The sequence below is a fragment of the Gopherus flavomarginatus genome, chromosome 3 (assembly GCF_025201925.1).
Source record: "Gopherus flavomarginatus isolate rGopFla2 chromosome 3, rGopFla2.mat.asm, whole genome shotgun sequence".
Classification (NCBI taxonomy): Eukaryota; Metazoa; Chordata; order Testudines; family Testudinidae; genus Gopherus; species Gopherus flavomarginatus.
Window position 1 is genome coordinate 240951390 of NC_066619.1, and position 13588 is coordinate 240964977.

General features: G+C 45.0%; 1 protein-coding gene across 4 annotated transcripts in view; it reads left to right on the forward strand.

Moving 5' to 3' along the window:
• The window catches only part of PDS5A (PDS5 cohesin associated factor A), a 173020-nt gene that overhangs the window by 79997 nt on the left and 79435 nt on the right, over positions 1 to 13588 (forward strand). For all 4 annotated transcript variants that reach the window (XM_050947361.1, XM_050947358.1, XM_050947359.1 and 1 more), the window contains 2 exons: positions 1857 to 1997; positions 8507 to 8622. In XM_050947361.1, coding sequence (XP_050803318.1) covers positions 1857 to 1997; positions 8507 to 8622 — 257 coding nt within the window. The remainder of the gene's footprint in view (positions 1 to 1856; positions 1998 to 8506; positions 8623 to 13588) is intronic.

Genomic DNA, 13588 nt, shown 5'->3' on the forward strand with positions numbered 1-13588 from the left:
TACTTATTTTAATATGCTGTACATGTTTAAGATATTGATGCTTCAGAAAAGTTTGGGGAAATGCAACACAGTTTAGGCAGTCTTTTTTTATTCTTAGTAGAAGTACTTTATTAGCACTTGCAGCATTTCCTGTGGGGTTGCTGACTTTCTGATTTCAGAAAACCGAACACCCTTGCCCCACCCCTTCGTTGCTCACTGTCGCCCACCCTGGCTCACTTGCTCATTTTCACTGGGCTGGGGCAGGGGGTGGGTGGCAGGAGGAGGTGAGGGCTGCTGCTGGGAGTGCAGACTCTGGGGTGGGGCCGGGGATGAGGGTTTGGGGTGCAGGAAGGGGCTTTGGGCTGGGGCCAAGAGGTTCAGAGTACAGGATGGGGTGCAGGATGCAGGCTTTGGGTATGGGAGGGGGGCTCATGGCTAGGGCAAGGAGTTGGGGTGTGGGAGGGAGTGCACGATGCTGAGGGGGTGGGGGACTCAGGGCTGGGGCAGGAGGTTGGGGCATGGGCTGGCAGCATCATTTACCTCAGGTGGCTCCTGCAGCGGCTGCCATGTCCCTGCAGACCCCTAGGTGCTGGGGCAGCCAGAGAGGCTCTGCATGCTTCCCCTGCCCCGAGTGCTGGCTCCGCAGCTCCCATTGGCTGGGAACTGCAGAGTCGGTGCTCAGGGCGAGGGCAGCGTGTGGAGCCTGTGGTCACCCTGCCAGCTGGTTCAAGGAACCGCATAGAGCCAGGGCAGCAGGGAGCCTGCCTGAGCCCCACTGCGCCACTGACTGGACTTTAAATTGCCCGGTCAACAGTGCTGACTGGAGCTGCTTTTCGATCGGGTATTCTGGTAGAAAACCAGATGCCTGGTAACCCTAATTTCCCCCCTTCTGAGTGTTTTACAAATATTGATTAATCCTGTAGCAGCACTGTGAGGTATGTAAGCATTAGCCCCATTTTACAGATGTAGAACCCGCGGCAGAGAAATTAAATGATTTATATCTATTTTTTTCTGATTAGTTATGGTTTAATCTAAAACAGTTAATTCTATTTAGTATGTATATAATAAGGTTATGTAATCAGTATTACCAACCCCAAACATTTTAAAGAAAAAAAATAAATAAAATTTGGGCTCTTTTTATTTGTGTCTTGGTTTTTAAGCACTTAAGGTTCAAGTTTCCTTCCCCTCCCCAAGCAATCATGAGGGCTAGAAATTTAAAAACAAAATTCTTACATGACCTGACTCCAGGAGGTGGGGTTTAAGAAAAACACCAAATATCACAAGACCTACAATAAACTCATGAGTGTTGACAACACTATAACCCCATGCAATTCTTTAAGAATAAGTAGAGGCTGATAAAGTCCTTTGGCTTCTTTCAGTACATTAGAGTACTTTTGCATGATTGTCTATGAAAATTAGGAAGGAAAAAAAATCGACTACATCAGATCTTTCCTTAACCTTTTTAAATGAAATTTTGATGGATGATCATGAATTTTAAGTTATCAGTTATTTAGCTGCATATTGATTTTTAGTTTTATTAGGTAATGGAATGTTATGGTTGTTTTATCATAGGTATTTGCTTTTAATGTACCAAATTCTCATGAATTAATTAATTAATTGTGTAAGTCAGATAAATTAAATTGTAATACAAATATTGATTTTTTTGTAGACTTTCTGGACCCAAAACTGTACTATTGCAGGCAAACGCCTATTGATTTAATAATGGGAGCATTGTCCCATTGTGTTAGAATTAGTGTATGTAGTACATGATCAGTAGAATACTTTTAAAAAACATAAAACTTCAATACTTGCATGAATGGGAAAAGTCTGCAAAGAGTAACAGCATTTTTGTTTCTTTGTGCTTGTATGTGTTTTAGTTTTTTAACCAGGTTCTGGTACTGGGAAAGTCTTCAGTAAGTGACTTGTCAGAACACGTATTTGATCTGATACAGGAGCTGTTTGCCATAGATCCTCAGTTATTGCTATCTGTCATGCCACAGCTTGAGTTCAAACTGAAGGTAAGATACAGTCAGGTTCTTGAATTCAATACAAGAAAATGAGGAGTATGACATTGGGAGCCACAGATTTAAGAACTATTTCATTATTTCAGTTGATAACTTGAACACCAGCGCTCTTACACTTTGCATTATACTGCTGTTATTTTAATTTGATCAAATAAAGGCCATAGATAGAATTATGAACAGACTTGTTAAAATGGAAAAGCTGAAGGTCTTTCTTTAAACAAACAAAAAAACAAAACCCACATTATTTTCTTCTGTGTATACTGTAATAATAATGATGAACTCGCTTGGTATTGATGTCAATGTCATAAGTACTTGTTTTTGGGGTTCTTTTTTAAGTGTTGGTCCCTGTCTGTATTTCATTGTGGGTGAAATGCTCATTGCACTTCAGACCAGAAGATTCTTGCTACTGGTGTCTGTTGCCCCACGCCTGTGCTCTTGCTCCCCTCAGGTTCTGATTAGAGAGTATAAGGGATGGGACAGACTTTGAGGAGACTTCCTCAAGCTCTGAGGCTCCGGCTAGTTGGAGAGTCATGGGTATAGAGGCTCATGGTTGGGAGGGGGCAGACAGAGGATAGACACTCCTGTCTCTAGGTGATTTCAAGGGGACTCTCTCTCCCTCAAGCAGGCCTCTGGGAGGAAGTGGTTGTAGGGGCTCATGGATTGGGGGGCATGCAGCTGGTGGCTGGGAAGCACCTGAGAGGGATTAAGTGGGGGTAACAGGAATGACCAGTGGCCTGTTTTTCTGTGCCTTGGAGGTGGCAACTCTATTTATAACTTTTAATATAAATTGAGGATCTTGTTATTGCCTTGTGCGAAGTAATGGGATGATCTAAAAATGGTCATTTGTACTGTTAAATCTGCCACCTCTCAGAGCCTGAGTGGTTCCATTAACAGAGGTGAGCCCAAAGGGGATTGTGGCATGAAAAAGTTTGGGAACCACTGAGTTAGATTTTGGGCAACCCTCTTCCCCACCTCCGGGGATCCCTCCCTTCCTAGTTTGAGACTCCAGTTACGCCCAGGATTCTGGGCTTCAGGAATCGTGTCTCCTGCCCCTGGTTAGTGATGTCCACCAAAGGTGCCTCTAGTGCCTTGAAATAGCTCTTATGGCCTCTAAATGCAGTACCTGTTGCTCCTTCGTGCCCTGAACCCATCAAGCATGGGAGTTTAGATTTAGGAAACACCACCTGGAGCATGTGGACCCCTTCGACATAGTCTGTGGACCCCCTGGGTTCAGTGGACCCCCAGTTGAAAACCACTGCCCTACACCCTTGAGATCAGATGACTCTTAGGATCCAGTGCTGGGAAGCTCGAAAGCTCATTGAGGTTGTGGCACCAACTCACAGACTTCAAAGACTGGGATCATCTCCACTTCGGCACCATTGGCAGAAGCAGGCCCATTGTTAACGTGCAAATAGAGGCATGAGCCTAGACCAATATGCCTCCATTACTGGTGAAGGACAGATGACCATCCCATATACCATCAGCATTGACAAGAGAGAGAACTCCACATAGTACCACTGTGGAGGACATCACCATCCTGCCAGATCTGGAATCTCCCATCTTATCAGAACCGGTCTTTATAAGGAAAATCCAGACACTGTCAGTCCACAAAGGTCATGAAAGAAGCCAGTCTCTTACTCCCTCTACCAGTCGGGCTATTTCCTCATTGATGATTCTGACGGCACCACCTTTGAGATGGAGCCCACATTTTGTTCATCGGGCTGTTCTGATATGAAAGAAAGACTGTCATCATTGGCTTCAGCTGGGGTAAGCAGACACTAGCTCTGAACCATCTAAGAACTTACTCTTTTATAGCTTATCTGTTGGACCCTGCAAGGCTATAGTCATTGCTTTGTGAATTCCTTTTTTTGCTAAAACTATTTATAACCACCTCATATAATTGGGGTCTCTTCGCAAAGATTTTTCTCCTATCTTATCAGTTACCTTGCAGGTCCAATTTTTCAATTAAATCCAGTGTTTTCAGTTTAGCATGCCATCTTTCAGGGCCTTTCCATGACTACTAAACACATTTTATATATGCTTTGCAGTTTGTATTTTCTTTAGCCAAACTAATTTAATTCTTTTTATAATTCTACACCATGATAGGTGCAAACCACTATCAGTACAAAGTGCTTCCCTTTGGTCTGGCAGCAGCACCTAAAATGTTCACAAAAGTGCTTTCAGTAATGGCAGCACACTTCTGATGCAACAGTTCTATAGTCTGTCCATACATAGATTATTGACTTCTGATGGGAAAGTCTCATTGGGAAGTGCATGAACCTCATCTCTGATCAATCTTTGAACATCACTAGGAATCTGCGTGAATGTAGAAGAGTCCATTTTTGTGCCAATACAGACCATTAGATTTCATTAAAGATACTGTACATGTGATCATGGGCAGAACTTACCTCCCTGTGGACTGGTTTCTATTTGTGAACATTCTGATCAACTGGCTCAGAAAGAGCCCCCAAACATGGGTTCGGACATGCCTTATTCTCCAGGTCACATAACTTCTTGCATCTATATGACACCATTGAAGAGGCTCTGACTTCTACAAGACTTCTACAAGACGGTCTACAAGAAAATGGTATACGTGCCAAGCAGGCACAGTATGGACAAATTATTTATTTCCTCCCAGGGTATGAGACTGTCTAGCTTAGTGACAGGACAGGGAACAGGTGTGTATAGTTCCTTTTGCTCCACCACCTCCTGAGAAGACGTTAATTATGGATGTCTCCCTTGGAGGCTGTGGTGCTCATCTGGATGAACACACAGCTCAGGGAACATGCAAGTCCAGGATGCATACATCTTCTGAAACTGAGAGCAGTCTGAAAGGCCTGCAAGTGGTGCAATATTATTCGTTCATACCCACGTATTCAGGTGCTGTCAGACAATATGACAAATGTGTTACATGTAAACAAGCAAGGGGGATCAAGATCTATCCCACTTGGCATAGTGGCCTGTGGAGCTGGTGTTGTTTGTCATCAGATTACCTTATTAGTAGTTCATCTTCTGGGAATACAGAATACCCTAGCGGACAGTGTCAACAGATAATTCTCCATGGAACATGAATGGGAGATCCACAGCTCAGTAGTGAAAGACATATTCCTGCAATGGGGATATCTCCATCTTTGAATCTGTTTGCATTACAGAACTAGAAGTGCACAGTGTACTGCTCCAGGGAACACACAGTCAGAAATCCAAGGGATGAGAAATTTGATATAAGCCATTTTCCCACTCTCGTTCTTATCTCAAATTCTCAGGAAAACCTACAGGACAAAATAGTGATTATCCTCATCACTTCCAAGTGCGCAAGACAGTTCTGGTTCCCCCTCCTTCTCTGTCTTTCATCCTGTCCACCAGTCTTTCTCAGACCATCTCACACAGGACAAGGGCAAGATTAAGCATCCAAATCTGAAGCCACCCACGACTTAGTGGATGGGTGTCAAACTTATAACAGAAATAGCCAACAGCTGTTAAAGCCATGGTTAACAACAACAGGAAGGAATCCACCAGAAGGTATCACTTAGCTGAGTGGAAAAGATTCTCTATTTGGGCTCAGTGTCACCAAATATCTTCAGAGGAAATGGACATTCCCACTATTTTAGACTGACTATTCACCTAAAAAACCTCTCTACTTTCCCTTAGCTCCCTGAAAGGCTTGCTCAGAACCTTCCCTCCAGTAACTAGACCTGCTCTGACATGAGATTTCAACTTGGTCCTTTCAGCTCTAACTAAGCTACCATTTGAAGCATTAGCAACTTGCTTACTTTCCCATTTATCTATGAAGGTATCCTTCTTGGTGGCCATCACTTTGGCTAGAAGGCTAGGCGAACCTGTGGCCCTAGTGGCCTATGCACTAAGTACCATTTTCCATATGGATAAGGTTTCATGGAGACTGCACCTTAAGTTCATCACCAGTGTAATCTTGGACTTCTATATGGATCAGACTGTATGCTTGCTTTTGTTTTTTCCTGAGCCTCAGACCACCAATGAGAAGTAGATATGGACATGCATTGGGCGTTGGCTTTCTGTCTTCAGAGAAGAAAAGCCTTTAGGAGATGACCTAGGCTATTTGTGGTTCTGGCAGAATGCATGAAAGGACAAGAGTTACCTGAGTGGATTTTGGGCTGCATCTTGCTCTGTTACCGGACATCTGATACACTCTGTACAGTGGAGGAGCAAGCCATTCCTCCAGAGCAAAAGCCACTTTGGTAGCTTTGCTTCAGGAGGTGCCTCACCTTGACATATATAAAACAGCCATGTGTCGTTCTATTCAGACTTTCACAAGACAGTGCCCTGCTGCAAGACTCCTCAGTTGATGCATCCTTTGGCTCCTGTAGTCATCTATCCTCCATCATGAGTATTGCTTGTCAGTCACCCACATAGGGACCAGTACTAGAAGAAGAAAGAAAGGTTACTTACCTTGTAGTAATTGGAGTTGTTAGAGATGTGTGTTTCTTATCTGTATTCCACTACCTGCTCTCCTTCCCCTTCTGCTTCGGATCATAGACTTAATTCGCAGTAGAGAATGAACTGGAGAGGTGGTTGGTCCACACTACCCCTTCTGCCCATGGATTGGAGCGTGAGGAGAGGAAGAGCACAGGTACAGACCAAAGGATTGTGCTAGCAAGAATCTTCCTGCCTTAGGGTCATAGAACGCATGTGTACCCAGAGTGGAATACAGATAGGGACTGCATATCTTAAACAACTCATTACTATAAGGTAAGTAACTATAATAGTCTAGCTAGTTAATACTAATTTTTTTGTTTTATCTAACTGAGCATAAGAAGACTTTTTCAAGAGCAGTATACAAAATTTTCTGTTAACTGGATAGGTAGAGAATTTGCTCTTTGTGAGCAAGGACTTTTCATTTAGCATAGTCAGTAAGAAGTTGCAGTTTAACTTTACTATGTGGAGGAAAAGAGTGTGGAGAAAGTGGGCTGATAAGTAGACAAAGGCTAGGGAAAACTGATATAAAGTATATGGTATGTTAACAAAACTTTTGTAGCAGGGTAAGTATATCTAAGTTACTTATCTGTCTTATAACCAGTTAGAAAGTTATCTGACTTATCATGAAAATCCTGAGTAGCAGCTGGGGAATAGCTTTATTTATCCTGTTTTTTTAGTTGTTAACATAAAATTTGTCTGTGTTGAAATTGTGAGCACCTTAGGGTAGGTGGTGTGGTTTCTTTTATGTGTTTGGAAAGCACCTACCCCATTGTTGGTACAACTAGAAATAAACATTAAATAATGATTGTCAGAGAATAAGCAGTGAGCTTCTAATGATTTTCAATAGGATTTTGGTATCTAACTTCCCTTTGAAAATTGCAGCCTAAATATCTCCCGCTTTGATAATAAACTTCTGTTTCATGTCAACATTTTTAACTTAATAAATGTCTCCAAACTTTCCCACATTATATTTTTTAAAATACATTTTAAAATAAAAATAAACTACATCATTGACTGTAAAAAGGACATTTAAAATTACTGCATGTGTATTTTTCTTTCTAACTGAAAGATTACTTGTTTGGAAGTGGACAGCTATCCATCCAGTGACTTTTGTATGTTGGTTTCATAGGTAACAGTATGTTTACTGTCATTTTTGTCTGATGATCCTAATGTTATGTGACTAGAGTTAAAGAAAATCAGAGTACCATTATGGAGCAAAGATACAATCTTTTTTTTTTGCTTGAAAAACAAATTTCAATTTCAGATAATTGAAAGTCACCTTGCTTGCTTTATGGCTACCATCCATATGGCTGAAGCTGACTGGATGAGACTCTCCAGAGCATTAGTGGAGCTGTATAATCTGTCAAATTTTGCTATTGAGTAATACCAGTCTAAAAGTGCAGGTTAAAAAAAAAAAAGTGCTTAAAAATGTAATATACTACTTTTAGAAAAAAATTACAGATTTGTTGAATTTTTTTAATGTTCTCTACCAGTTATCTGTTTACTGTTTTTTGTCGCTGATTCAGGAAGGTACTTAAGCACATGCCTTATTTTGTGCATGTAAGGAGTCCATTTGAAGTAATTAGGACTACTCATTCTTAAAGTTAGGCATATGCTGAAGTACCTTACTGAAGTGTGATCTTTCTGAGTATATTACTCACACTGATATAAATAGTCATTGTGTAGGACATATTCAGAGATGTCTGGATTCCAGCTATATGATAAGCCTATAACAGTAATTCATTACTACAATCTATATTATTAAAATCTTCATAAAGTACAAAATAACCAAGTGATATTAACAATGAAAAACAGATTAGTGCCTAATTTTAACACTGTTAAATGAAATTTAAGGAGTTGGAGGTTATCAGAAATTTTATTTAATTAAAATAAATATTTTAACACGGTAACTCGTGCGGAGACGGAAGAGTGAGGGGAAAGAGGAATTCTGTATTGTAACCAGTACAAATATGAGAAGTCATAATTTTCTTTATAGCTGCATTTAAACATTTAATGATTTAATGTTTTATCTATTTCTTTTTGGTTTTTAGAGTAATGATGGAGAAGAGCGTTTGGCTGTTGTTCGACTTCTAGCTAAACTATTTGGCTCTAAAGATTCTGATCTGGCAACACAAAATCGTCCTCTTTGGCAATGCTTTCTTGGACGGTGAGAAAACATACAGACCAACTTCAGAATTTGTATTCTTTACAATTGCTAAGTATTCCTAATAGTGCTATTAATAAGAAACACTTTTTTCCAGCATTTCTCTGTTTTCAAAAGCTATAGTTAATTTATTTGGGCGGGAAGATTTGTTCGTACAGATGCAACACTTCTCTTTTATATCGGATTCCCCCAGACACTTTAAACAGCTACCATGTGAATCACTAACAGGCATAGGCCTGTTGCAGTCAGAATAGGGCTTAAAACTGGGAGACTGGGGCAAAGTCCTCACCGAGACCCTAACTGACTAACAACAGTTTAGTTAAGTACCTGTTAAGTACTATCTACAAACCAAACTATTTACAGCTGGAACACACAGTTCAGAGTAGGAGCAAAAAAATGCTGACCACTTGCGAAGCAAGGGAAAGAGGTATTCCGACTGTCCACTAAGGAACTGGGAGGGCGTAGGGCCGGCAGCACCTGATATACTGATGCATGAATGCAGCACTCCATAGGGTTCCACAGCTGTCCCTACAGATTCTGCTTAGGCAAAAGTCTCCAACAACTGTGCATGTGGGCACACACACACCTAGAAGGAATCAACATGAGCAAACACATGAAGAAGAACAGATGCTTTCAGAGAACTAGCCACAATGATTCCCAGGTCTCTTTCTTGAGTGGTAACAGCTAATTTAGACCCATTATTTTGTATGTATAGTTGGAATTATGTTTTCCAACATGCATTACTTTGCATTTATCAACACTGAATTTCATCTGCCATTTTATTATCCAGTCACCCAGTTTTGTGAAATCCATTTGTAACTTTTCACAGTCTGCTTTGGACTTAATGATCTTGAGTCATTTTGTAATGTCTGTAAAATTTGACACCTCACTATTTACCCCTCTTTCCAGATTATCTATGACTATATGTTGAACAGCACTGGTCCCAGTACTGCTCCCTGGAGAACACGGCTATTAACTTCTCTCCATTCTGAAAACTGACCATTTATTCCTATCCTTTGTTTCCTGTCTTTGAACCAGTTACTAATCCAAGAGAGGACCTTCCCTATTATCCTATGACAGCTTAGTATGTTTAAGATCCTTCAGTTAGGGACTTTGCAAAGGCTTTCTGAAAGTTCAAATACAATACGTAACTTTCATTCCAGAGAATGCAAAATTCCCTTGAGGGCCCTCCTCTTGGAGACCGCTCTTTGTCCAGCCTCAGAGCCAGCCCGGACGGATTCAATGCCCAGTACTTTAGCCTCGATGCACAGCACACTCCCGCTACTGGTCCTGTCCCGCCACTGGTCCCCTTCGCTGGTATCTAAGAAGAGGACATGACACTGAGCAAGCCAGATCAAGGGGCATTGGGCAAAGGACCCTGCTCAGGCTGCCTGCCCGCATCAGAGCAGCACCAGGGCTCTCTCCCAGGGAGTATTACCCTCCCGCAGGGACCCGTCACCGACTCTGGGGAGTGGTAGGGGACCCAGACTGATGGTGCAGGTGACGCGCTCTCTCAACTTCTGGTGACTGGAGAGCAAGAAGCACTCTCACCGCAACTGGTGCTGCGTGTGGTGATGGAACCTGCTAAGGCTCCCTGTGAGGACAAGCCTGCCATGAGAGCCTTGCACAAGGCAAGCGAGCACCGTTGGTGTCTGCAACCAAGGCAGAGCCCCGTGTTGCCATGCCTTTGATCTCTGCATCAGCACAGATCACCAGTTCACTGTTATGGGTCGTTCACGCTGTGCTCCCAATCTTCACCCTTGCGCAGGGACTCGCCCAGAAAGACACCACTCATCCCACAGTCACATCCAATTGTTTTCGTGCCGACGGTCAGTGTCACCAAGACTTCGGGATGCTCCCCAGCTTAGCGCTGCTCCCCCTATTCCTGGAACTGGTCAGACCGTTCCCAGCACTGGTCACCTGCGGCGACAGTTAGCCACCAAACCTAGGCCTCGATGGCCCTGTGCTGGTCATCAGAGGAGGAGGAGGAATTCTCCAGCACAAAGAGGGAGTTTAGCCCCTCGACTAGGCAGCAGCATGACTGGGCTCCAGAGGGTGCATCTGCTGTGGCGATGTCTACCTGGCATCAGGACCAGTGACCGACACAATGGTGCTGTTGGAATGCCTGGGGCGTACCTGTCATGCCATGGCCCCAGTCCCACCAGTCCTCTGTCACCACAGTGGTGAAAGCAAAGTTGGTACCGGGGCACCAGGCTCGGTGCAGGACGTGCCAGTGGGCATGGTGCTGGAGGAACCAGCGTCCACCCTGAGACCTCCCTCCCTGGTGAGTGACAATGCCCCAAGCTCTCCCCCGGTGGTCCAGTCATCCTCCTCCTCTCCAGACAAGGCGGTGTGGGGGCCCTCCAGGGCTAGTCCACTGGATGACTTCAAGGAACATCAGGCACTGCTCTGCCAGGTGGCCACTAACTTGGAGCTCAAAGCGGAGGAAATGGCAGAGCTGGTGGGCATATTGTTCAACCTGCTCTCGGCATCCACCCCAGCAAGGATCATGTTCCTGGTGCATGAGGGGGTCCTAAATATTGCCCCGTTTTCCATCTCGCCCACTTCCAAGAGGGCGGAAAAGAAGTATTTTGTCCCCGCTAAGAGATTTGAATACTTACACACGCACCCACCCTCGTGGTCTCAGTCATATCGGCAGACAATGAAAAGGAACAACGGACTGGCCAGTTCCACCCCCAAGAATAAAGAGACCAAGAGATTGAACCTGTTTGGATGCCAGATTTATTCCATGGCCAGTCTCCAGTTTCGAGTGGTGAACCATCAGGCCTTCTTGGGGTGTCACAATTATAACTTGTGGGATTCTCCCCTTAACTTTATGGACTCTGTGTCCCAGGAGGCGGCCCAGGAATTTGGGGTTCTGGTGGAGGAAGGTACCGTGGCAGCTCAGTGCTCCCTCCAAATGGCCTGGGCGGCCAATTCAGCTACCAGAGTGGTCGCCTCAGTGGCGGTCATCTGGCGCAGTTCCAGGCTCCAGACTGCCAGCCTGACCCAGCAGATGCAGGCCTCTATTCAGGACCTCCCGTTAGACAGGGCTGTTTTCTGACCAAATGGATGCAAGACTGCATGGCCTAAAGGACACCCATGCTACACTCCGTTCAATGGGGATGCATACACCACAGCCTGCACAGCAGCTGTTCCGGCCTCGCCCGCCACCAAGGCAGTGGCAGCCTCGATAGGGGCTTGCGAGGAGAAGGGACACAGGGTTTAACTGCTGCCTCTCTTCATCGGCCAGCCCACTGGCGTAGACTGTCCCAGCAAAACGCCATGAGAACTAGAAGCGCTCATTTTGGGGATGCACTCGCGAATGACACACCTGTCACCTCCCTGGATCTGTTCTGAACCACCTCCACCCCCCTCCGTTCGGCCTGATCGAGGGTCATCTTGGACTGTTGGGTGTTAGATGTAGTGTCATCAGGCTACACCTTCTGGTTTATGGCTACCCTTCCCTCTCATCCCACCTCTTCCCCGTCCTCTTCAGGGACCCTTCTCATGAGCAACTCCTCATTCAGGACAACCTACTGCAGCTGGGGATTGTGGAGGAGGGGATGTTCCTCAGGAAATGAGAGGGAAAGGGGTCTACTCCCACTGTTTCCTAATCCAAAAGGTGGAAGGGAGCTCGCATCTCATTCTGGACCTGCGATGACTCTACAAATACCTCAAGAAGTTGAAGTTTCGCAAGGTATCCCTGGCCTCCATCCCCTCCCTAGATCTGGGTGACTGGTACGCCAGAAGATGCTTGTTTCCATACCTCTGTTTTCCCAGGACACAGGCATTCCTATGCTTCATGGTGGGCAAGTGCCATTTTCAATTTATGGCGGTCCCCTTTGGCCTGTCCTCAGCCCCCAGAGTCTTTACAAAATGCATGGCCCCTATAGCCGCTTACCTAAGACACTTGGGGGTCCCCGTCTATCCTTATCTCGACGATTGGCTCATTAAGGGCAGATCACAGGATCACGTGCAGAGCAGCCATGATCTGGTGCGTGCTACGTGCCGTGACCAAAGCCTGTTAGTAAACAAGAAGTCAACCCTTGTATCTGTGCAATAGATAGAATTCATCAGGGTAGTTCTCGACTCCACAGGGCCAACGGCATTCTTCCCAGAGTCCCATTTCTGAGTCATGTCGGAAGTAATCTCCCGTGTGATGGATCATCTGCTCACCATCGCCTGCACCTGCCTAAAGTTGTTAGGTCACGTAGAGGCCTGCATATACGTGGTCTGCCACACCTGGCTTCACCTCCACCTATTGCAAGGATGGTTGGCATTGATCTGCATCCCCAACAGACACAACCTGGACTTGGTAGTCAAGGTGCTGGACTCCATCCGAGTATCCCTGGCGTGGTGGCTGGATCCTGCGCCGATCCTACAGGGATTTCCCTTTGCGGCCCCATCCCTGTCGCTGACTCTGGTGTCTGATGCCTTGGACTTTGGATGAGGAGCCCACCTGGGAGAGCTCAGTACTCAAGACCTCTGGTAATGGGTCAACTGCTCCCTCCATTTAATTTTCAGGGAGTTCAGGGTGGTTTGCCTGGCCTGCCAGGCTTTTTGATCCCAGGTGCAAGGCAAGGTGATTCATGTCCTGACGGACAACACCACTGCAACGTTTTATATCAACAAGTAAGGCGGAGCTAGGCTCTCAGTCCTTTGCCAAAAAACTCTCCAACTCTGGGATTTCTGTGTGCAGCATGTCATTCATCTTGTGGCAGCACACCTCCCTGGAGCCAGGAAAGTTTTGGTGGATCACCTCAGCAGGATCTTCTTGTCTTGCCATGAGTGGTCTCTCCACCCCAAGGTGGTCAACAAGATTTTGTGAAAGTGAGGGTCTTCCCAAGTGGACCTATTTGTGACTTGCCAGAACATGAAGTGCCACCGGTTCTGCTCATTGTGGGGGCTCAACAGGGATTCCCACTCTGATGCCTTTCTGCTTCCATGGTGGGAGCTCTGTTGTACA